General features: G+C 38.5%; 1 protein-coding gene across 1 annotated transcript in view; it reads right to left on the reverse strand.

Annotated features, from left to right (window-relative positions):
- Nucleotides 1-9,019: 9,019 nt before the first annotated feature.
- The window catches only part of LOC134660943 (protein nervous wreck), a 57,262-nt gene continuing 38,970 nt past the window's right edge, over nt 9,020-27,311 (reverse strand). The window contains exons 11-19 of the mRNA XM_063516830.1: nt 26,973-27,108; nt 26,257-26,414; nt 24,622-24,771; nt 20,834-21,112; nt 17,572-17,685; nt 17,383-17,494; nt 13,404-13,664; nt 12,291-12,322; nt 9,020-9,520 (exon numbers count right to left, since the gene is read on the reverse strand). Of these exons, the coding sequence (XP_063372900.1) occupies nt 9,119-9,520; nt 12,291-12,322; nt 13,404-13,664; nt 17,383-17,494; nt 17,572-17,685; nt 20,834-21,112; nt 24,622-24,771; nt 26,257-26,414; nt 26,973-27,108 (1,644 nt within the window). The 3' untranslated portion in view covers nt 9,020-9,118. The remainder of the gene's footprint in view (nt 9,521-12,290; nt 12,323-13,403; nt 13,665-17,382; nt 17,495-17,571; nt 17,686-20,833; nt 21,113-24,621; nt 24,772-26,256; nt 26,415-26,972; nt 27,109-27,311) is intronic.

Raw genomic sequence — 27,311 nt, forward strand, 5'->3', positions numbered from 1 at the left:
TCTGCCGACCTGGCCAATGTTACCTGGAACAGATGGACGTTTACGTCCGCGTTTGAATTCATTGAAGCAACATCTCACGATTGTTATAGACGGCTCCGGCAGACCGAAGACGGCGGTATTGTAGCAGTGCTATGTGACAGGGGATGTAAAATAAAACGCAAATTCTATTGATAAAGTTTACTGCAGGTTGAAAAGGCATGGGGACATGAAAGCAACCGTACAAATTCGCCGAGGCGAACCAACGTACTACGAACCTTTAGTTATACTCGTATTATAAACGACTACGTATACCGTACGGTGGCTGCAAGAACCTTCTTAAACCCTTTCTGGACAGTATCTAGGTATTAGGAGTCACTTGGTAGTAGTACAATATGCCTTAGAAACACTTAAACTATTGTTTGTCAAGTTACCACGTGCATGTGAACCATGAAGATATGTCCAGGTCTCGCGAATGCGCCGCGAGCGGTCATCACGCATGTTTGCTTCAGGTCAGGTTGCGTGCCTAATGAGCGCAACTCGTGCAAAACTCGCTTATAATGCAGAAACATTCGTGCACATTCGCGGTGCATTTGCTAGATCTGGACGGACCGATAGAAACAACGTAGCAATGCGCACAAGGATGTTAAACATTATTCTATTCGCTGTAGGTACCTTCGCGATTGCGTAATCGAATTGCGACAGCAAAACGTAAGAGGCGAATAAAGATTTTACAGCATCCCTCTCGCACCAACATAAATGCAATGCAAGATGCCTTTAATATGTAGTCAAATCACTAACACATTTTAAAAATCAGAATGCGCCTATAAGGTAAACGCGCGCGCGATAGGTGACGGGTTAATTTTATTTCCAAAACTACCTCGGGTTTTGGCGAACGGATTAATGTAAACGTGTCATAACTACAACTATGTTTCTGGTATCTCCCTTACCATAGCTTATTCTATAATTTACTTTAATATAATCGAAACTAAACATTATAAAAACAACAATGTATAACAAAATACGATGTTGTCAAACAATCTGGCAATATAAATAAATGATCGCAATATAAATCTTTCATACAAATCAACGAATACATTTAAGTTTAGTTTATAATTAAATCCGTCAACCTGCATCTCCAGCTAGACGTGTATAATTTACGAAACATAGGTACATAAAAATCTCGAGTAAAAACGTTTTTTCTGTTACAATAAAATCTGAATTTGGATAGGTACTTTAATGACCCGAAAGTAAAGATAAACCATTTTTAAACTTCGTCTTCGTGTTAAGTACCTACAGTAGATATGGACGAAGGTGCATTAAAAAGGAGCGCGCATTTATTATAAATGGTTTATCTTTAGGTACTTAGGTACAACTTACTGACTAAATTGGACACACTTCATTCACATCACAGTCCACTCCATAGGAAGGTGGGCTATCGGCTATCAAACAATTTGAATAAACGGAATAAATAGGTTGGTACTCATACCGCTTCACGCCGCAAACCAGCACGGCTACAACGAGTTGGCGTTTGACATTTACGTTAGCGTCTGCCAATGGACTGCGATCGAATTTATGCAGTCGCTAACGTAAACGTGAAGTGTCAATTCGTGGTACCTACGCCTAAAGATCAACAAACTATTTTGGTCTCACGGTATTTGGTAGGCAAAACTTTTACTTTGATTTCAGTGAAGCGGGCATTATACTGTTTACTGCGTTTTCAGTGCCTTGATGGTACCTATATAAATGTTGTCTTAGCGTTCAAATCGCACATAACATGGCGGCGGTGAATGCAGCAGTCTCCGCGTATACGAGGTATTTAAGTTAATATTGATACAGGTTTAAACACTGTCCAGAAAGAATTCTCGGAAAACTTTGTAGTAAGTACATACCAGTAAATCACTCATGAGAATGCATGTGCAGATCACTTGTGAATTTTGTTAACAAGTAGGTAATTCAAAGAAAAAATATAAATATAGGTAACTGGAAAAAAAGGTGACAACATGAAGAACGTCGACTGCAATACTAATGCTGAAATAAATCGTCGTTGCTTATACTAGGACCCGTCACCGACCATATTCCACCTTATGTCGTTCTAAATCAGAGTGTATTACACACAGCCTGTAGCCTGAGGGTCGCGATCTTCACATGAATACCTAGCGTCAATCGCTGCCGAAACCTTAAAACTTTGAGGAATGGACCTAAGAGGCAAATCCATGATTTTTGAACTAACTTATAAGCAAAAATTGCATGGGGGTTGAGTTTATTTTATCCAATTTATCCCGCAAAAATAGGCTAGTAAGAAAACTTCTTATAAGTGTTCCTCTTTCTTTCTACGCTTAGCCTAGCTACTCGTATTAGCTACAATATCTTTTCACAATACAATTTACAGTATTGTTACCAATATTGTATTATTTCATAATAATTATTTATTTATTCAAACTTTATTGCAGAAAACACAAAAATAATGTACAAATGGCGGACTTAATGCCTAATTATATGCTTAAGCATCACAAAGCATCGACCATTTATCCCACACTAAGTTAAGATCAAAAGAGAAGAGACAGAAAACCCATCGTCACTTGGACAATAATGTTGTTACCTTTTTTTCATGTAAGTAATTCACTTCAGTATTTTTTGTTAATAATTATACCAAAGTCCACGAAAACGAAGTCTTAAAGAACCAGGTTTTAAAACCTCCACTTGTTTTTTTACTCATTCTCTGTTGGCTACGGTCGTCTACGCCGTAGCAGATAACATGAGTTTTCCGGTACGTAGCAAAATGCTACGTAGAGGCGGACGAACAATGTGTTGTCATAGAGCGCTAAAATGATTAACGAATGATCTTTTTTTTTCACCTCAGCAGCTCGAACAAGGGTACTTTGCTACTTAAGACAAAATGAGCAAAATGCGATTTTGCTCACTGTTTTTAAGTAGCAAAGTACCCTTGTCCGAGCTGCTGAGGTGAAAACTTAATTGTTGGTATATCTTAAGAAAACATGAGTGAATAGAGGTAAGTGATGAAGAAGGAATACATTTTTCGGGTTCTCTAATATGTTCTCACTGCTGAGGTGAAAAGTTTTGTGAACTACACGAGATCAAAGTTATTTACATCTCGTGCGCTTTTGAGTCCCTTACTACGCTCAAGATTCTAAATTAGAATTAGTATAGAATCTTTCGCTTGCACGGGACTCAAAATAAGCACTCGAAGAAATATCAAAATTTGATCTCTTGTTGTACAAATAACTATTTATAATTACTAGTGAATACTGTAAAACTTCAGAAATAATCAAGTGCTTCGTTTATGTAAACCTCTCTCTGGTCCTTTGTTACTTCGTTTTTTGAATACAATAAAATATCCATGGGATAAGGTTGTCACTGCGGTAGCAATAATTTTTTGCCAAACGATAAAGCTTAAAGATTAGTTACTATCCAAACTATCTAAATGTACATAAATGTTTCCAGCGTACGGTATACGGCGCCCGTCACTACCTATTCAAAGTGATATAATATTTCTTAAGTGTATAAACATATGAGTACTAATCGACTCTATTTTTTTACTCTAAAACTCTCCTGTTGTAGGATAATGCCAAATATTCATGTTGATTAGCCAAAATAGCAAAGCAAAGCCAAAAGTATCTAAGATAATTTACTGAAACTATTTAAAACTAATCAACTTTTATAAACACTTTAATTATGGATCTTTAACCGACTTCAAAAAAAGAAGTCTCAATTCGTCGAAATATTATTTGTGACCATTTGATTAGGTACGTAGTCTATTAACGTTGTGGCGAAATCACATTTTATGTAGGTACTTACATGTTTTTACGAAAACATTGGTACCAGCCGTTCTAGTAGTACCTAGGTACCTATCTTAAGGGCGCCTGTACACGGTGCCGCCGCACCTTCGCGCTATGTACACGAGACGCGTAAAGCCCGTCGACGCACCTTCGCGCTATGTACACGAGACGCGTAAAGCCCGCCGCCGCACTTTCGCGCTATGTACACGAGACGCGTAAAACCCGCCGCAGCGGCGCGGCGGCGCGGCGGCGGACTTTACGTGTCTCGTGTACATAGCGCAAAAATGCGGCGGCGGTGCGGTGTCAGCGCGGAGGCGGTACCGTGTACACGAGCCCTCGGCGCGGAGGCGGCACCGTGTACACGCGCCCTGAAAAAGAAAATCTGTATGTGTGGTACTCTTTTGTTGCAAGCTCGATGCATGATACGTAGTGACACGCTGACACGTAATAAAAGAGCTGTAACTTTTTTAAGAATAGCGATCCCGAATCTAAAATTGTGTATTGTAGTTTGTAGTGATATTCGATATGTCTGTCGAATACGAATTGTATTTTTAAAGACAAAGTTTTGTGTGGACTCTGTTATTTATCCACTGTTGTAATAATAGTTTGCTGGCAGCTTTTCTAGTGTTTCGTTACAGGGGGCCGATTTTTGAATTTCGACCACTCGATCTCGTGTATTTCGTTAAATAATATCTCCACTACTAGGCATTTAAATTCTACTAATAGAATTGAAATCGAGTGGTCAATACCACTGGAATCCCAATGTCTGTCGCTCGTATTTCAAAAATTAGCATTTCGCCGTTCTCCACCGATTTTCGAGTGACGAGTTCGAGCGGTCAAAATTCAAAAATCGACCCCCAGCAGGAGTCCTTTTACGAGTGATAGAGTAGTCAGTGTGGCTACTACCAGTTTGGCACCGACATAAACACTGTATCACTTGGTCTCGGTAAGACCGTAACTTACTTGCTATACATCTCGCTCGTACTCTCTTATTAGTTCGAGCGAGATGTATAGAAAGTAAATTACGTAGGCGTGAACGTATATCTCAGTTTTGACACTGTCAGTGACTCATGGTACGGGTACTTAAGATGAATATTTGGCACGACCCACCGACGTGACAGCGCCTCGCTACAGCGCCCTATCAGAACCTCTGTTTCTTCTAAAGAAAGCGACACCTTACATATTAATATAATGTAGTATTGTATGTTATATATCACAAACAATAGCTATTTTGTAGTAATAGTACAACAGTCAACGTTTCTGTGCATCATTGATACAGTGTAGAGTAACTACAGAGTGCTACAGACCTCTCGGCAAAATAAATTATTGATTGGTAAAAAGCAAAGTGACGTCGGCTTTACGATACCAAAACAGATGCGAGTGGCGCTTACGTCAGTCCGCTTCTACCACCGTGAAGAGGAAACACATGTTATTCATTACCATAGAACACTGATATATAATAAAAGGTAATCTAGACACGAACAATGAATATATTGTTATTTTAGAACACATAGTTAATACTAAGTCAACGCTGAGTCCGTGGCATTGTTCTACCAGGGGTAATGTTTAACTTTTAACAATTAATCTAATATTTGCCTTTGACTTTTGACCGCCAAGATTATATTGGAATGTAACCAAATTACTTGAACTTGTGTTACTACTTAACATAACCATACGTAAACAATACCATAGAGAAATATAGGAAGACAAGAGTGCTCACTCCATACATCAGTTAGACTACTAATTTCAGTGTCTACATCTAGCATCGAGTAGCGGAACTATCAGTACTGCTACTTACTTGACAATAGATGTAGCACCGACCGGAAAGTCTAATGCTCAACAATATAAGACTTTCCGGTCGGTGCTACATCTATTGTCAAGTAGCAGTACTGATAGTTCCGCTACTCGATGCTAGATGCTAATAGTCTTTTTGGTACTAAAACTGATGTATGGAGTGAGTAATCTATCTATTTTTTTCTCTATGACAATACATTGGCGCATCTGGCGAACGGCACGGGTCTATTTATGTTAAAACTAGATAAATAACATTAATAACACAGCTCATCATTTCCACGGATCTTGGCGGTGAATCCCTTGCTATATGAACCTTATTATGTCATACAGAATAAATGACACCAATCGTAACTTCTAGCAAACACGGTCGTGTGCGTGTGGTCATTATACTGGGATCCAGTTATCTATACTAGAAACAGTTTGGTTTGTGAACCACCTATGTTAAATTGTTGCTTAAAGTAGCCGTAAAATAGTATTTTCGCCCGCTACGCTTTGGGTTTATTTTCGTTTTTAGAGCAGGGAAGGACGTACAATTTTAAACTGTGAAGTCAGTTCGCAGTAGTATCGCCCGAAGCAAGGACTAGAGCATGACTAAGAGCTTTACATATACAACATAGGTAGGTATTCCAACTTTAGATTTCCAGGCGGGTCACAAACCCAAGTGTTTTGGCGGGACAGGGGCGACATCTGGTGCAGCTAACAATCATAACGGGTATAACACTTTTTTTGTATTTTCTCGGTTTTTTAATTCAACAAATAATGTAAAAACTTAATTTTTTAACTTATATAAGACATTTATGCATTAAGAGAGGCGGCTCGTAATTACAAGGACATTTCACTGGGGCAACATAGATAATCTAAAGGGTATTGTTACCCAAACATTAGGTAAACGACTGATGTTGCCATTTGACGTCAGATCTCATGGCCTACAAGAATTCCAAGAGCAAGAGTACTATCGATTATTTGCGTTAAATCGATTAGCAGCCGACTGGGTTTTGTGTGGAAAATAGGCTAAAGAGTCTGAGTATGCGAATCCATCACTCCAATGAAAAATATATCGGTCCCAGAAAAGAGAAGGTAGTAACACCCTGTACGTTGTTCCTAATCCTACGCTCAATCGCTGGACTCGCATTCAGCCAACCTCGTGTCTATTCAACGTGCTCATGGTGCGAAACACGAGTAGCAAACTACGCCAACCCAAGCTTGTCGAATACAGCGGGCGCAGCACGGTTCCATTTTTATCGACTATCACTATGCCCGTCACTTTCGCACTTACATACTTGTTAGAACGTGACAGGCATGGTGATAAACGATAAAAATGCTACCGTACTACTAAGGCTGGTGTACTTAGGTCGACTGAACAAGTCTAGAGATTGAATCTCGCGATCGCGAGCTGGCCAACAACTATATAAATCTCTATAAACATTACTATAATAGTGAATTAAAATATTAGTGACTATAGTGATTATATGGTTACAATTAGGGTTTGTAATCCGGATCCAAAATGTATGAAATTATCCGGATCCGCGGATATTCCCATACATTTCGGATCCGTCGTGCAAACCCTAGTTACAATCTATTCAAATAGATTACGGGGTCATCTGACTTCAAAGAAAGGAGCTACAAAAGTAAAAGTTGGTCAAACTTCCTAATACTTTGATAAAAGTCTTTTATCGATAGTGATCGCGGACGCGGGAATCGCAAAATGTTAGTAAGTATAATTTGTTTACAAAACCCAAGTAGCTACTAAGGTTTGGGCAAATCATAATCGTACCTACATACATATTGTATGGTATACTTTTAACTTCGTACTTTACCGACCGATAATTTTTCGTAAAATAGGGAAATGTAGGTATTCTACCTATAACAGTTTGCGATTTCTGTGTTTAACTTAAAGAGAACGTCATCAATTGACTGGAATATATTTTGTACTTTATTTAGGTATGATTAATTTATCGACAAGTGCATTTAAGACTCACACAAGCAAATCAAATAAATCACAAGCATCTGCATGTTGTGGTGTGTGTATTAGAAGCATATGATACATTAGAAACAATAAACTACCGCAGTTTTAAATAAAATAACATTTAAAAGGATATTGATTTAAATTCACATTTAAAAGTCAAAAATATAATAAAGTCAGATTTTGCTCTAGTTGAAAATGTAAAGTAAGTGAGAAGACATATTTTCTATAGATTTGATCAAGTATGAAACGTTTAGTAACCTATAAGTACGAGTATTTCGATTTGAAACTTAAAATTATTTGTAAATCATCAATTTATTTTGATATACATCTGCATCTTTTTAGATAATTTCTCATTGATTATAAAACCTTGGGTAAGTTACTCGTACACAACTATCTATATTGGAAACTTACATCAAACATCGCTATAGGTGTGCCGAAATACATGCACATCTTTAATGAAGCCCAGAAATTCTCCAACAATTTTTATCCGATAAATATATAACAAACTTATTTATTGTTCGACACTGAAGCAAGGCAAAATGTGTTTTTTTTTCTTCTTTATATTCTGTTATTGATTATATATATATTATATTAAAGAACTGAATATTACTTACTCGCTGGCCAGATATTGAAAGAAAAGAAGTCTTCGTATAAATGTATCGCAGTGAGTACTGATTTTTTTAGTCGGTACGGTTCGTATTTTATGATTTGCCCCTCTCTAGCGCGCTGGCAGCGATGTTTGGTTACCAAATTCGAGTACATAAAGAGTAACAAACAACATCTTTCACGTTCAGCACGGAGAAGATTGTATATGCATGTGATAAATATAAGGTAGGTAATAACCATCCGACTATTTCGTTGTAACAAGACGTCATATGGACGCAAGATATAATATGATTACAGTTATTAAAGTATACCACTTCCTATACAGTCTTGAGGCACCTAAGAATGCGCGTTTAAAAGAAACTTATATTGTAAGTATTTAACAATGGTGATACATTTATAATAAAAAGGATCGTTGGCCAGTTCGCGATGTTCTCATACCCCTAGTCAGCAGGTACTAGATCGTGCTATTACACCTAGCAGTAACCAGTATATAATAAGTAGGTATGTACAGCTCCACTGGCCGGGCCGACATTCAACATATCTATCCAGCCGAGCACCGGCCTGTCCGAACCGTTAGACACTCGCTCGCTAAACTCGCTTTATTTTTATTATTTTATATTTAAAATATACTTAGCTGATCAGATAATGATGGTTATTTGTTACTGAACCCATATGACATTGAACAATGATATGCTCGCCGCTATCGCTGCGTTATTATTTTTTGTACGCTAGAGTTAAGTATACTCTTTCACTATGCGGCCAATCCACAGAAAATATTAAAGAGGTGGGCCAATCCAAGTATCAATTTTATATAATTAAGTTTTAAAGTAGTTAAGATGATCCATATCTACATTCGTACACCGAGTTACTGAGCGAGATAGTTTCATTCTGACCGGTGTGATATCAACGATGTCACTGAAACGAGGGAGTGAAAAACGGTTCTTCCGCGGAGAAAGAAATAGATACAGTCGCAAGTTTAAGCGTTGGATTCTTTTAAGTCAGTGAGCCTAGCAAGTTGGGCCGAGTCGAGTTCGTCGGGTATGGAGGCGCGACCGGCGCGCGGCGCCGCGGGCGGGGACTGCGGCGCGGTGGGGGGCCCCGAGGCGCCGGGGGACTCGCCTTCCGAGGCCGTCGAGCTGTTGGCGGGTGGGGCCTCCGCCTGGTCGGGCACGCAGACGGCGGTCTGCTCGGAGATGGAGGACTCGTCCTCCTCGGCCTCAGGCTCGTGCTCCGGCGGAGGGAAGGGCTGCTCGGGCTCCTCCACCATGGGCGTGGCGGCGGTGATCACGATCTGCGCCACGCCGAGCCCGTCGTCGTCCGGGAGCTCAACTTTGGGCGGCGCAGGCTTCGACGGCGGCGGCGCCGGCTCCTCCTCGTCCTAAACATGACATGCTCTTAGAATGTCGCTTGAATAGCGTTTCTATCTAAATACGTGCAGTGATAGTGCAGTGAGTGGCCATGTGTAGATTACGTAAAACACCTTGAAGCAATCGAATTACTGAACGATTATACCTAATGAGATGTGCTCCTTATTAATGAGACACTTCTGTTTCAGTTTCGCTATACCCCATTTTCTCAACTTGACACCTTTAACATTTAATTGTAACATAAGCGTATTTTATAAGGTATGGAAATAAGGGCCTACGTGGAACCCTAAACAAAGACTTGAAACAGTTTAAGTAGGTACACCAACGTTTTTTTATTTGGGTAATTCGTTTACAACAGTTACTTCAATTTCAAAATTGTATAAATTGTATAAATTATGATATGACTTATTATTGTCGCACAATCATCACAAATTGGCAAACACATATTATATTATTAATTTTCAATAAGTGAGTCGGTATTTTCTGAGTAGACGAGACTTTTACTCATAGTATATTAAGAAAATAAAGAGGCTTTTTTTATTTTTTTATTTATTACAGTTTACTACTCGTAATTACGTGAAATGTTTTACATATTTTTTCTAGAAAGTAATCTTAACTAAAATAAAATTCATAGTTCGGTCGTGTTTCCAATACTATACATTTCGTACACCGGACCGGAAAATTGGAGCATATATTATGTCTATAGAAGCAGGTAGGGGTGTGGACACTGTATTTGAAATGGGCTAAACAGTCTGGTCTCTTGCAACTCTTGCAAGAGTATAGACAGAACGAGGGGTTCACATCACGCAGTCGTCTGATATTTTCGGGAAATCTATTGTGTTTTTTGAAGATTATTTGATTGGCACGTACAGATAGGTAATATATGTATTATACCGCCCTATCCGCCAAATAACAGGTGCATTAGAATACATACTCGATATAAATATACCGAGTATTCATCTTTTTATTTTATAATATGAAACATAAGTAGTTGGTTTGAAACGTGGTCTGTACAAGACAACCGTTTGAAAAAAAAAGGGATTGAACTTACGGAGATTGTAGGTCGTTCTTTTCTTTTCACAGATTTCTTATCCTCTCGAGTAAACGTCTAACTATACCCTGTGTTCTTTGCAGAATAAATGTTTGATGCAGATTTTTGAAGCATGTGCTTTTGAGGGAAAACAAAACTGACGAATTACTTTCGAGAGGTCAATCCGGGATTTTGGGTTTATGTTGTGTAGGTATGTTTAAGTATCTGACATGCAAAATATAATCATGCATTGGTACATGCAGTGAGTTCCTGGATTTCTGGGGAACCTTTTACCTACTTGTGTCGTGTTTCGTTAGTGTGTTCTTCTGTAACCATCTTAAAATTATTATCCATAATATAATAGCTAAAGTAGCACCTGCAAAGCAAAGCTCAAATAAAGCGAAGTAAATTTAGAGCTAGAAGCATATTTGGCGTAGCGGTCACAGTAAGACGCAAACCCACCGTTTCAGAATATATTTCTCGTTGGAATATAGACTATGTGTCCTTGAGACAGAACAGGGTTTGCTACAGCATCGGAATCAAATTTAGTCTCCATATAACACGGGTCTGCTGACCTGAAATGCAGCGACACCGTTTACTCTGTCGTTGGTACCATAAAGTTAAAGGCACAGACAGAATATAGGCACTGTTTGCGAACGTCAATCTTGCCGCAGAGTGGTTCTTGTCTCGCTCAAATTCCTAAAGGTGTAAGCAAGATCGCGTGAAGTCTTACTGTGACACATACATTAGATTAGAGTCTGTTCGGAAAGAGAAGAGTCGTGGTATGTATTGGGCCCCATACATTCCACGACTCTTCTCTTTCCGCACAGACTAACAATATACATATATAATACAGGATGGGGCTTATCTACAACTTCGATTAAATATCTATAATAATCCTAAGTTCAATTAAGATAAGCTGGATCAATATGAGGTCTGCAATCGTGTCGAGTTCCTGGCAATAAGAATTATGGTCTTTTGATCCAGCTTATCTTACTACAAAAATTAAAAATGAAATGTGTGTTATGTATGGATTTAGTTAATATTTATAATGAGGTTATGCATATGTCGCGCATTTGAGGGCCTTCTGCGGCTCGTCGTGTCGAATATTAAGAGGTAACATCTAACCTTATACACCTAAGCACCTGGCTATAGTTATACGATTATATTTCGAATTGATTTTCGATGAGGCATTTTAACACATCTTATATGTATTAATTATAATTTAATATTCATCTTTAATAGACTCTATCTATCTTTAACTCAACAATTTGTAATAACTGCACCTAACATAAAATCATTACTATCCTACAACCCAATGTTACTTAGACTTTTTTTAAATTCATGACACATATATTCTAAAAGAGTTCTTTATTAATGCTGCAGAAGTCACCGCAAAATACCTAATAAGTAAAACAATGTAGCATAAAAGGTATAGTTACAAAATACATGAATTTACGACTTAAAAATGACAATATGTAACTCATATAATTCTATTGTACCTATGGGATATTAGGTTTTATCTGTTCTCTTTTATCTAAATATGTCACGCCGAAACGTGTTAAAGGGCGAGGCACTATTTATTTGGCTTTCAGTGCTTTTCTGCAACCGCAACTTTATGAGTTTTACCTCTCAATAAACGATATAGTCATATTCACACATCTATGCCCCATCCTGTACATAGCAGTGTTCACAAAGCACACCTATTCACAACACAAAGTGAATGTAGAATTGTCTGTGTGGGGTCAAACCTCGTTCCAATTTTCTGCGACAACCTCATCAACTGATGCATGAAAAAAGTCAAATCGATTAAAATTTATACAGTGTGTGATGGACTGATGGTATCTAAACATGAATCGTGATCAAAATAAATACGAGCTATACAAATGTCTTTACAAATATGATAATAAAGTTCGTAATCAATTTATAATTGTAACATGGGTACATGCGACATGGGCATATCCATTTCGGTACATTCCTTTTGATTTCTTACATTTGGGGTAAAAATAATGACAAAAACGAGTTGGGAGAGCTTTTGTCTTACTTTGGGGACTCATTAACTTTAGTTTCATGCTGTTCCCTCTAAAGTTACTCGCGTTAATGCCAATTCCAGTAGGTACCTATTGCAAGGAGTAGTTGTCCTAACAGTATTCATAAGGGAATTACCTACATATGAAGTCCAAGTACGTAACTACCTATGCAGGTTTTTGCTAAACACTGAACTGAACCTAAAAAATTAATAACCACTATTAAGATTCGATCGAATTCGATTTACGTTATTTACTTTTTATAATTATTTATCAACATTATTTTTCTTAACCTAACTGATTTATCGATCCGTTTAACAATATGAGCAACAAAATAATGAAATAGGCTTGTGTGTTGCCTCCACTGTATTGACTTTTAAAATCAAGCCGAGTTTGGCTGAATGATTTCCGAAATAATATTGGACCTGGATACATCTTACATACCTAGGTACTTAAAAGAAATTAACATCTTTATTATTTTATAATTTTTTGCTGATTTAAACTTCGACAGTTTTCACCGAATTCTCAAAAATTCAAAATCAATCCTGTTGTAATAATTAATAAATTCATACAACACAAAGGTCATACGAATAGGTAAGAAAGTGTTTAAGAATTTATCGATAACAGTGTAGTATATTGTTGTCTAATACCATTGGCAACACTAAACCTTATTGACCATAAAGAGACATAATACTATTGCTTGTTCATCAACTTTCTACAAAGAACAGCCTGCTGCATTGATATTTATAAGATTGGAAGCTATCTTCGAAACTGACCAATAGTCAGATGTATTTTCTGATCAACAACCTTTCATGCAGAGTTCGGTCCAAAACTTACCAACGATAGTAACGGCAGGCGCGACGACGCTCTCCTCCTGGCCTTCAAACTGGCTCCCGTATTGCTCAACTTGGTTCTTGGTCAGCTCCAGATTAAAGCTGAAGTCGGGCTGACTGTCCATCGAGTCGCCGAGGTCGATGTCGTCGTCGGCGTCGTCGTCGGCGTCGGCGTCGGCGTCGGCGGGCGGCGGCGGCGGCGGCGGCGGCGGCGGCGCCGCGGGCGGCGGGGCGTCTTTCCCATTGTTGTTGTCTCCAAGGATCACTGGCAGCGTCCGGGGCAGGCATACAATGAGAGCGGCCGCTCTACGTTATCGTCAATGTCAACTCGCTAGTTGATAAGGGTTTTGTTTGCCGGAACGGTCAAAATGTCCAATTTAAAAGTTGCGTATCAATCGATTTCTATGCACGCTTGACAATGTTCCTAATATAATGTACATTAATAAAATAGAGTATTGGCGAAAACGAGCTGTTAACCGCCACGATACCACGATGAAGGCAGGCAGGTTATTAGTCGGTATTTCGGGATGTTCGTGGAGAAACGGATATACTCGTTCCATTAGGCGGCATTTAAATATGCGTATGTATTTACGTACATAAATTCGTTTCTCCAAGTCAAAAAATAATTATCCCTCTGTCTATTACATTGCAAGTCGATGAGTCACAAGATAGCGCACAAAAAATAAAGAGGCCGTCACAGCCTTATTTAGAAAGAGGTCAGAATTGTATTTCATAAAGCGATAGCCTCCTAGTGACCTCTTTTAAAGGTACCTAAATGCAATTGTATGATCGTGAGTGTACGAGCTATAACGCTTTTAAAACCTTTGACGCTCCGCAGCGAGGTTTTATCTAGTTACAGATTTTATTACAACTATTGTAAAGTTAGAAAATAAGTACGTGGTCGAGAGAAATTGAATTGTGAGTAAATAATGCAATTTTTATTTGTCTCTTCTCCTAGTCCCATTACTTTGTTTACGTTTGTGAATTATATGACTTGATCGTTTCAAGTTGTCTGTAACCATACGTTTTATCCGAATAAATATAGGGTTCAACATTTATGTCATTATATTATGTGAATTACTTTATAAAGTTCTCTCAGCGATTCCGTGAAATATATTCATGTAATAAACATCAATGTCAAAGTTACAAGCTAAAATTAATTTAGTATTTTACGTGTCATACACGCAACCAAGTAAAAAACTAATTGAAAATCCCGTTCTGCACTCCTACAAAGGTGCCAATCACGTTGAAATGCAATGAACAACCTTTGTAACAATTGAATTATACAGAAATGTAAACTAAACTGTACCTACCTACGAGTATGAACGTACCTCTACGTGTTACATATGACACAAAACGGGGTGATATCGGCCCACTGTCTGACGGTACTCGTAATGGTGATTCTCTTTGCATGTTCTTAAAATATAGTGATTTATTGTCTGCATCTCTATCATATTTATTTTGTTTATATATTTAGTATAAGAGTTGATCGAAAAAACATCAAGTACTGTAATCCCTATCTGTTAAGTAGGTATACTGTAGGTCTCGCAGCTACATGTAAATCGATGGATACCAGAACCATAGAACGAACTAATTTTGTACATTTTACTGAATTTTTCTCTATTTATCGATTTAACTTCAAAGATAATTTATTAAAATATACATTTGAACACACAAACTTATATCGCAAGGTCTGACATATACACCTAAACATGACATATAACATGACGACGGACTACATTTGAAGAAGAGTGTATACAATAAGTGGAAATGAAGATAAGGGTGGTGTGTAGAGGTATAGCATACATTATTAATAATATTTTGTTGTATTTATACTTACATATTATAAAATTAATGTCAGTCAACCAACTTAGGTTTTTTATATTACATATTTTGAATTTGAAATAGCTAGTGAATATTTTGTTTTATTATAAAAACATCTAATTTAGAAATGCCTCAAGGGCCTATTTTAGATTTAAGCTAGTTTTTAATTTCTTTTAGTGATACACTGTATATATCTTGTTTGTAAATAAATAATTTCTGATTTAGGAAATCATACACTTGGAGTTTTATAACGTGAGGTGCCAAATTACCGGTGTGTTTTTTATAACTTTGGTTTTTATTTTTGATAATCTGTAATATACAGGAACAGCGATTATTTATTTCCCGGCATAGCCTTTCTTCATTAAATGAACTCTCGAAAAACTTAGTTTGCTTAAGTGGAAGGATGCTAACAACACCTATAAATAAGAACAATATAGAATTTCGAAAGAAAACATCAAGTGTTTCACGTTTACGTAACTGTTAGATAAAACGTGCAACCATGCAGTCGTGGAGATGACACAGTATCGCGTCGCAGTAAGAGTTGAGGCGACGATATGCGTCTCGCTTACACCCTAGCGAGAACCAATCGCATCGCTCGCTTCATCTCTCGGTGTGACGTCAGGCTAGCCAGAGAAAACGTGCGTACAGTCAAGTTGGTAAGAAAAAGGAGGCGAGAGGGATGCGCAGTGATGCCTTTCACTTCAACTGATACTTTACGGTTATTTAAAAAAATTGCCTCAAATAGGAGTATGTTGAGTATGTTCTTTGGCCCTTAACTGCACATACCTGACGACTTATTGACCTGCCAGCAATACCATGCCAATTGGGGAAAAACCACAAAATACCCAACCAGCCTCAAGCTATATGCTAGGTGTCAACCGCACAATGTTGGCCACTATGTGAATACGATACAGATACTCGGTAAATACAGCAAGACACTGATTCTTCCGAACGAGGACAACTTCGATCATGATAGTGAATACTTTATTTATCAGCTGCAAAGAATAATAAATGAGGAGAACTTTTTCTCTTGTACTACTTTCAGGTTTCCACTTGGGCTTTGGAAGTTATGGGCAGGGTGTTTCGCAAACACACCGAACAATGGAGTTTAGTGCATAACAAATACATATAAGTGTATACTATTGCGACGTCGTAAAGTTGAAGGTGAAATACACAAGTATATACCTACGAGTTATAAATTAACGGAGTAATAAAATAAAAATAAAAACATTGCTTAATTTGAGATTAGAAACCACGACTTCACTCAAAAACCTATTTAAAACAATATTTGTAATTGATTTTATTTGATTTAGGCAACTTTTCACTTCCTGATGTACAAAACCTGTACCTTCCTACAAAAATAAACACCTACTCATCTTTTTGGCCGACTTGTTACGTAGCGCTAAGGCGCGGCGTAGCACGTAGCAGTGATTCCTCGCTGCATAGTAAATTTAACTTAACATCATATTTCTTTTATTAATATTTTCTATCTAGACAGGTAAATGTTTTCTAAAAAGGCACATTTACATAATATAATTTCAAGTCTGTCTAGGACGGAGCCAGGATTAAATATTCCATTCTTGTCCTCGATGATTAGAATTACATTGTGTAATACACGCGCTGAATAAATCCGTACTGGGCGGGAAGAAGTTGATAAGTCGAGATATTTTATTGAAGAAATTTGAACTTAAAATTAAATTGCATAAAGTTCAAATTTCTTCCATTTTTTCCCGCGAGTTATCAACTTCTTCCCGCCCAGTACGGAAATAAAGATGAAAACATAAAGAGAAGTTTGACGCGGTGTAATTTATTTCAAAACAAAGAGAATGCTTATTATACAGTAGATTGTAAATGTAATTAGGTCTTCTTTACAAATATATATCGATTAAAGTTTAAATAAGTACATTTTAAAAAATGTATGTCAATAATTATTATTAAATGCAATCTCAATGAAAACCATCGGTAGGTCGGTGCTATACAAAAAATGTTTGAATAAGTATTCTAACTTTTGGTGACCGATTAATACTTATACAGATATTTGTAAGATAGATAGATAGTTGTAAAAATTTTTTGTACACGTTAAGGTACTCGAAGTTGTCCAGGTTCGCAAGCGTGGTGCACGAAGGGTCAGAAAGGTGGGTGGGGGGGAGGTGACTTACTTTGCTCATCGAAGCCCCCGGCCGTGGGGGAGCCCGGGGGAGAAGCGAACACCGGCGGCGCGGAGTCCGGCGGGGACCACTCGTCCTCACCACCGCTCAGGGGCTCCCCGTTCTACCAAACAAGTTCATTCTTAATAAAGTTATATCCCTCGAATGACGTCACGCCGTTGTGGGCCTGCGGAGACTTACCTCGTCACACTCCTCGACGATCAGCGAGGGGAAGTTGCCCATGACGCCGTTGGCCTCGCCGCGCCACCAGCCGTCGTCCACGCCGTGTGCGTCGCGCGACACCACGCGGATAATCTGCACACGATCGATTGCTTAATAATCAACTAAATAAGTGGCTTTAAAATAAAATAAACACTGCATCCGTCTAATTTTGCAAACTGAGAGGACGCTCGAGCGCCCCGTACGGCGCGGCGTCCATGTTAAATAAATGCAAACATATGTGAACGGCCTCAGTGCACGCTGCTCGAATCACTCAGAAGCTGTAAGCACGCTCGCGCTCCACCGAGCGCACCGTACTCGCGCGCCACTCATGTTTCCAAACATGTTTAGGTACATTATTTTGACTGATCACTAAACCCTGTTGGCCGTAAATGAGAATCAAGTGAGAATTATAAGATCCAAAAGATCATAAAAGATGCCACCACAATTTCCGAATGAAGTCGAAGTCTTTCTTGCAAGTATAAAGTAACATACAAATAACAGAACGCATCAAGCTGCGCTAAGTAAATACCAAATTTCAGATATCTTTCCACCTCTTAAGTTAAGAAACTGACTATTGAACCCTAATTATGCGTCATAAAGATCGAGTTATAAATAGAACCCAATTATTTGTATTAAATATATTTATTTTTAAAATTATGTATATCTATCAATAAACCCACTATTATAGTATTGTTATAATTAACCTTAACTCTGAAAGTGATAAGACGATTTCGACGCTTAATTGAACAAAGTGGTATTTTAACGACGCGATAATTGAGTTTCAGTATTTGGCACTTAATCAGAAACTATGCACTATCCATAATCCATTTATTTGGTATCCACACACACGTGAACTGTCTTGTAATGTTCGCAAGTAAAGCGTCCGTTCTAGGGCGCGTCTCGCCAGTGACTGAACGTTAGCGGATTCCTTACGATTGAAAACAGCACATCCGTTCTTGACGGCGACACTACAAGAACTGACCAACACAACACGGTGTCTCCTCGGGCACACTGAAATAAAAGGCAAGTACAGATACGCGTAGCGTACGCACCGATAGCTCCGCGACGTACGACGTACAGAATTTTCGTCTATCTTCGACTACAGCTAATATTATCCATAAAAAATATCACTACAGTTCTAGAATGAAGTCGAACCCTTATGTTTACGATTAACACGGCTGTACTGGTCAAGTGACGCGATTGGAACTGGCAGCCGCCAGCGTGGTACCTGGAACCGTAACAAAAGTAGCTTTGTATGTTCTATTTACACACTTACTCCGTTAGGTAATTCATCTACCGATTCTACCTTCACAGTATATTAAATTAACGGAAACAAGCACGCGGATAAGCGAATAGATATAGAAAAATATCAAATGACGCTGTGCAGTCTATATGTATATCTAACAATTTTACCATTTTGTTGAAGGCAAAGTTTGTTCATTTAACTTTGCCATAGGTGACTCATGTTGTCATACGTCATACCTACACATAGGGGAGACGTGGGTATAATGATCCCCTTAAGGGAGAAACTTTACTGTGTTCACAGTTGGAGACAAAAACACAAGATTTAGGTCTTTATGAATAGTCCATTTACTTAACTAAGTAACTGCATACTTATTTCTCGTGTTTTTTATATATTTAAATAATTATGTTATGTTTTCTAAAGGTTTAGTAAAGGATCATTTTATACGTAGGTATGTATAAAACGATCCCTAGGGTAGAGTTAAAATAATCACAGATGATTCCTTTGTAATATCAAGATTTCTTCGTCTTAATCATTTAAGTCAGTCGATTCCAGCGTTTCTTTATTTTCAGAAGATGAGTGCTATTTTTTTTCTATTTTGGCCTTCTTTTTAGAGGGCACAGATTTTGCTTGCTGTTTTAAAAGGCAATCCATAATTTAATCGCATTAAGAGCCCTTAGCATTTCTTCCTAAGGTTGATTTTCGGAAGTAAGTGGCTTTGCGCACATAAATTCGCGACATGATATGTTATGGCCTGTACAGGAAATGCTCATAGTAAATTACTTAGGGGGTAAAATGATTCCAGGGATCATTTTACGCCTACGAAATGGGATCATTTGACCTCAAACACCAAATTTTAAATAGGTATCGACAAAAATATAACTTTCAAATTCAACTTGCTTCAGTATAAACATCCTTATAGTATAGATAAACATCATTAAGATCCGACAGTGAAACATAATTTGAATAAAACGCAACATGCTAAAAGTAATGGAATTCGGAAAATAGGCTACCGTAGATTAGACGTATATGTTTTAATTATTTTCTAATAAAATCACGTTACGTGCTCATACCGCCATAACACTTTAAGAGGCAACTGGCGGGGTCACGGGGAAGACGTTTAATGCATATTTAGATAGATGGCATCAGTAGTTGCTAAGATAAGAGGGGGGATCATTTCACTTTGAGGGATCATTATACTCACATCTCCCCTATGTTTACAAATTAGCGTATTTTGAAAACATAAATATTATTTATAGTCGAGTGTGCTCAGAGCATAAAAAGGTCAACGACGGCGTTGCGTGAACAAGAGATTTCCTCTGGAAGGATTGGTCCTCAGGACCCAAGGATGGATTTAAGAAGTGGAGCCACCCAGATTTTTGATGCAGGTGGGGGGTGGGGGGGTTTTAATCGTTTGCGACGTCTGAGGTTAATAATTCTCTTTAGTTTAGGTTCTAACTCAAGTTTAGTATCATTTTCAACTAAATCAAAGATTTATGTGTACAAATTTCATCCAAATCGGTTCAGCGTTTATTGATACAATCCTACAAAACTATTCTATGTTCTTTCCCGGGACTCTTGATTTCTATACCAAATTTCAACTAAATTGGTTCAGCAGTTTAAGCCTGAAGAGGAATTTAAAAAAGTATTTTTTTATATTTTATGCGTTTTTACTTCGGAATGGTGTCATTATGATATCATAAATGAATTCGGCATCCCCGATTTATACGAAAACGATACCAAACTTGACCCAGTAACTAAAATGATATAGATATCAGGATAAAAATTTAGAGCCCGCCCCCCCTCTATAAATTTACATCTGAAATCTTGGTGGCTCCACTTCTTAAATCCATCCTTGGGTCCTAAGGACCAATCCTGCCAAAGTAAATCTTTTGTTCATGCAACGCCGTCGTTTAGGGCTTCCACTCTCGACTATTATGGTCACTCGATAGACCTACGAAATACCAAGGAAACAACATTACACTTTAAGAAACGTACCTGTCCTTCTTCAAGATTAAGTTCATCAGTAGCGTCAGCATCGTAGTCGTAAAGCGCAAAGCAGTAGCCCAGGGTCGGCCACTCCGACTGGGACTCCTCGACGGCCCTCGCCAGCTCCGTGTTCAGGGCCTCGGCCTTCGGCTCGTCGGCCTTCGCCACGGGCGCCGAGATCACCGAGATCTGGTCCGGGGACTGTACCACGTCCGCGTCCTCCCCTTCCACGGTATAGTCCACCGAAGAGAACGATATCTGAGTGACCAGACCAGGATTGGATGAGGCCTATGAAAAGAAAGTGGGATAAAGCACTAAGAAGCGGCGTTCGGCTGCGCGGTGTTGCTGTGTCTGTGTGTAAGGAATTCAGGTTATGTATGTAAGTATACTAAGTTTTTGTGACACTGATATACGATTTAATTTCGCCTGGCATGTGTGGTGGTTCTCCTATAAGTAAAGAAATATTTGTTTACCTCTATCAAACCTACCTAATCAATTACATATGTCTGTATGTACCTTTAAAAAACTCGCGTATCAATTAAATACATGGTCGTTTAAAAAAAAACGATTAAAAAACTAACATGTAAATAATGAGACAAAGACAATTAAAAACATTTAAATTAAACGTGGTTTGAGTGTTTAAATCAATTCCTTTCTGAATTGGAGCTATTAAAGTAACTGTATTAATTACTTTATCACAAAGCCGCCTGCAGGGTTGTCGCGACCATTATCAAAGCTCTCAAGACATCGACCAGTTACTGTGGCAGCTCTATCCACTGCCAAACCACGTCGCAACGGTTTTCAGTATAATGATAGTCTTTGATGAAAAATGGCAAAATGTACACATCTAATTCCCAACGAAGCACGGCAATTACCCCACTGTGCGACTTTGACACGGAAAGGCAGATTACCGTATATTATTTTTTCTGAAATACGTAGGTATTTGTATGATTCCATACAAATTGTATTACACCTTGTGTGTATAATTGCATGAATTCTATAGTAATTTAAATTGTATTTTTTTTTCTTTTTACTTATTTTCTCGTAATGCATGTTAATTATAAGATGTAATTTTTTTTGGAAAGATGTGTCCCGCCGAGTTTGTTGCCGGTCCCATATTGGGATACCCTCCTCCAATTGAGGGGGGACTTAAATCTTCTCGGGGCAGAGGTGTAGGGTTGGAGCCGGTCTACCTAGCTTTATTTGACGTTCATAAGCGCATTGTAATTATGCCTACTTGAATAAATTATCTTTTATCTTATCTTATCTTTATTAAAATTTCCACCGGTAATTTACGGCTAGTGAAAAGGATTACGAGGCTACTTTGTTAACTGCACAGTCGGCGATCTTTTTGACACAAAAAGATGGAAGTTACACTTGTTTGTACTTTTTTTTATCTTTATGAACAATCTTGCATGTTTATAAATGCAGTCCATTGAATCGATAACTTATTAAGTATCTCGTCAGTTTCTGTATCAAGATTGTAATTGACATACATGGCCAACGTATTTTTTAGCCATCCTGTACAGTGAATTAAAACCACTGATTAACTCCAAATAGGAATTTGTTGAATGTTAGTTTAGAAGTTTAGTGAATATTTAACTAGTTTGAACTCAGACTATTGAAAATTTAAATCCGTTTGTCGCAACGCATCGCCGTAAATTTCCGGGTGAAATAGATTTTCCGCCGGTAACACATCGGTTACATTTCCAATGAACCCGATTATAAATTCGGTGGCACTGTGAGCTCTCAATGAATAATCCGTTCTATACATTTATCTAGCTAACCACCTTTCGCATTTAGTTCCAGAGTACGCCACAGTATGGCGTATATTATGGATACAATCATGTCTAGGAAAATTAGAGTTTTGCACATCTTTCTTTGTTTATAGAACTAAATAAATGTACCTACATATTTAAAATGGAGTTTTCAATACAAACCCAAAACAATACACCAAAATGGACAGAAACACGATATTTACATTCTGTTTTCAATTAAATCGGCTTCCTCGAACCTTTCATTATACATAAATAAAATAAAAGCTATTGCTATATACAAATACAAAAGTTTAATTATTTCAGACAACCATTGATCCAATGTCAATGTACTTCTGTTATTTACCTAGCATAATAGCATTCGAGAACTTAAAAATATATAAGTATTGCACATATAACGCAGTTGCATGGAACCGGAACGTTTCAAGACGATGCGAGGAAATGAAAACGGTCGCGGAAGCTTGCGGGAAATGACGGGGAGCGCGGTGTTCCCATCCTCCACGGGACATTGGTATATTACATTTAATGGATTATTGGTGTACCTATAAGTCTAATTAAAGTTTCAAGTTTGAGGAAGTAAGGAGTATGTCAAGCCCCGTAAATTACCTGGCTTGAAACACGTCTTTTTTTGCCACAGTACGGACTAATGGTTGGCGTATAAACTAATGGCTGAGCAATATAATCGGCATGTATTCCAACATATTACCTACGAATGTACAAAAATGGTAAAATTTCATTTAATTTCTAATTTTGGAGCAAAGTATATAATATGAACATGAAGTAAGTTGTTTAGAATTAAAAGTATAAGGACGCGAATAAAGATTGATTTGAAAGGACGTCAATCGTACTCGTACAACACTGTAGATGTCATTCGTTTATCTAATACCTTTAAACGAGCAATTCTTGTTTATTTATATATTTATTTATATATATATATTTCGGGGATCTCGGAAACGGCTCTAACGATTTCGATGAAATTTGCTATATGGGGGTTTTCGGGGGCGAAAAATCGATCTAGCTAGGTCTTATCTCTGGGAAAACGCGCATTTTCGAGTTTTTATATTTTTTCCGAGCGAAGCTCGGTCACCCAGATATTATAGTTTATTGACTTTATTGTGTAAAGTTTCTGTGGATATTTACAAGAGCGTAGCGAGATATTCTTGCAATATAAATGTGCTATGTTAAGTCATGTATAGTATTAGTTGTAGTATCGGTGAGTTATGGCCCTGAACAGGGCCTGTATTTGTCGTGAGCGAAGGCGAAGCTAGATGATACGCTTACAACGCCACATGCCATGCAATGATAAATTGTAACCAGTTACACACCGCTTAAAGAAGAAGTTTAGTAAACTAAATTTGCATAAAGAGCAGACATCTGTTAATAATATTATATTGTAAGTCACACGTAACAACAAGGTAGAGATTGAAAAATTCAATCAGTCAAGTCTTCAATCGCCCGGTTGGCTATAACAACCGTCTCGAGATGGAGAAACATCTCGCGTTCAATTGCTTTTCGATGCGATGAATTTTCCAATTTTCGTAATAATATTAGTTATTTACCATTTATAGGCTGCAAAAATATTCGTCCATTTTTTCGAGATTAATGTTAACGTTTAATCAAGCGCCACAATTGATCAACAAGCAATATTTAAAGACAAGAAAATAATCAGCATTTAAGACTCACATAAAAATGAGGCATAAAATATTCTAAATACACATTTTTGCTAAGGTTACGTTTAAAGATTATTTAAGATCTTCAAAAGCAGCTGGATCGTCATATTCAACAAATAACGAAAACACTTCAGGCCGCGTAGCCAACCTGTCAATCGCTAACGCCTCGTAGCGATCGAAACGCAACTGTCACTGTCGCACTAATATAGAAGAGTGATATCTAGAGATACACAAAGCGTTTCGTTGTCGAAGCGATAGCGATTGTCAACTTGGCTAGGCCGGTGTTTTTGAAGCCAGCATACGCACAATTGACGTCGCTCTAGTACACGTGGCATCACACACTGACACTGACCTGCTCTCGCTCCACGTCCAGGTAGTTGTGGGGCACGTACCCCTCCTCGCCGCGGTAGTTGCGCGCGCGCAGCCAGCCGTCGCCGTCGCCCTCGCCAACCACCTCCAGCTGCTCGTTCTCTATGATCGACAGCTCGTCTGGATTTTGGGCCTGCGAGTGGAAATAACACGTTACCTAATCAAACCGTAAAATTATTCAATGTTAGTATGTCTCACAACAGTTTAAATTCGATTACCTAATCAAGTTAAAAAAAGTCTAGTTATTTTTAGGGTTCCGTACCCAAAGGGTAAAAACAGGACCCTATTACTAAGACTCCGCTGTCCGTCCGTCCGTCCGTCCGTCCGTCCATCCGTCCGTCCGTCCGTCCGTCTGTCACCAGGCTGTATCTCACGAATAGCCGTGATAGCTAGACAGTTGAAATTTTCACAGATGATGTATTGCTGTTGCCGCTATAACAACAAATACTAAAACCAGCATAAAATAAAGATTTAAGTGGGGCTCCCATACAACAAACTTGATTTTTGACCGAAGTTAAGCAACGTCGGGCGGGGTCAGTACTTGGATGGGTGACCGTTTTTTTTGCTTGTTTTTTGTTGATGGTGCGGAACCCTCCGTGCGCGAGTCCGACTCGCACTTGGCCGGTTTTTTTTATTCAAAACAGATTCTTACGAAACACATCTTGAAGACCAAGACTTGGAAAAAAATAATCCTATTAATACATTATTCCTATTCCTAGTAGCAAAATTGGCTATATCAAATTTTTAACGAAACAGTATTATTTCTCACATGCATTATATTTTCATAAGAATATTTATTTCATTACATTTATGGTTTCCAACATTTCTATAAGAGACTGACTGATATTTAAACCACAAATCACGCGTATTGCTCGTTTTTGTAAGATGAGAATAGTCTCAACATCAGCAGACGTGCCCCAAAGTAATATCCCGTTACACATACTCGTACTTAAATGCTATGAAAATAACAAAAGAAGTAGACCAACTTTCAAACAAAGAAGTATATCAATCTTCTGCGCCGTTCCGTGTTAAGGTACGCCCAGTAATTACAAATACCAATTAGATCACAATAAAGGCACGTGGCTACGATGCAATACCATTCCAAATGCATCACAGTATTACATTTCCAATTTCAATCAAACAGACACGAGAGGTGCCTATAAATTAGTCTGGCGGGACTAATATTGGCTTTGATGACTTAAACAACCAGTCTTGTTGCGTTTGGTGCATAAAAGGGGTATTATGTTAGTTGAATGCGAATAGAAATTTCAAGGAATACCCGTTGGTTAGTCGGCTCCAATACTGTAACTATATAGCCAATATACTCTCCAATACCGTGTATAGTTAACAGACTCTCTAATCTCCAATACTGTACATGTATCTAGTTTGTAGTTACGAGTATGTAGGTATAATGTTATTAATGTTAATGTTTTGTCCGGAAAATATGGCGTGGGAAATCAATTTTGTAGGAAGCATTAATAGTTTACATAAAACATAATAAAAAATTTCCAGGGCTTAGCCTATTTTTATCATAGAGGTTGAAGTGGGGTCTTTGCAGCCCACCGCCAGGTCCATGAGGCGCGCCTCCAGCTGTGGGAGGAACGCCTACAGAACTCACCGTGTAGGAGTAGAGCGCTGTGCACTTGTAGAGCGGAGCGGCGGGCGGCTCCGCGCCGGCGGCCGGCGCCTCCGCCTCCGGCTCCTCGCCCCAGTTGACGTGCGTGGGGTCGTCCCAGCCCACCGCCAGCTGCTCCATCCTCTCCTCCTCCAGCGCCGCTGCGGAAGAAACGCTTGTATTCCGGCCGATCTCCCGAGAATCATCCGTGGGTGGACGGTCCCAACCAATCACCCCCCCGTCTCCTGTGTTACACACAAATAAAGAGGCCTACTTTACACTTTGCCTCGGGGTTTGAGTCTGGCTGGATTTGGGAACTCGATTAAAGCCAAAATAATTTTTATTTTTTATTTTTTTTTTTTATTTTTTTATTGAGAAACAAACAGTCTTATAATAAACATAAGAGCAACTTAGCTAATAGCTACAAATTGATTTATTTATAGACCTATAGTTTCCTATAAGAATGCATTATTGTAGACAAAGAACTGCAAGGAATTTACATTTCTTTTATGCAAGTATTCACAGACAAATCTTTTAATACAAAACATTACATTTGTTACAAATATAAGGGATAAATATGTATGTTTCATAATTACTAAAGCAAATACGGCCAGCTTAACACGAAACTTCTGCACTCACTCATTTGCTTTGCCACTATGTTAAATTTTTCAAGATGGCAGCTAATATGCCGCTAGAACTATCGCTCCACTCGTACTCACTGTCAACCTCCTCATCGTGTTCGTCCTCGTGCTGCGAGCCGGAGGTGGTCCGCTGGTGGCCCGACACGGAGGCGGCCGGGGCCTGCTCGCCCTCGGTGTTGTCGCTGTCGTAGAATGAGTCGGAGCTCGGCTGGTCCTGGAACATACGCTGCCATTACTAAAGTGTTCAAAGGACGATAAAAGCCTTCGATCAACACGGGCTTCCGACACGTCGGAAGGGATAGGCCCAAGCGATATCTTGACATTCAAATCATTCTGCCATTTTTCGCGGGGGGGAACGTGCACACAGTCACACTTCTCACACACCTACATACAAAATCCAATCTTTAATGACGGCAC

This window comes from Cydia amplana, chromosome Z (assembly GCF_948474715.1).
Source record: "Cydia amplana chromosome Z, ilCydAmpl1.1, whole genome shotgun sequence".
NCBI classification, from domain to species: domain Eukaryota; kingdom Metazoa; phylum Arthropoda; class Insecta; order Lepidoptera; family Tortricidae; genus Cydia; species Cydia amplana.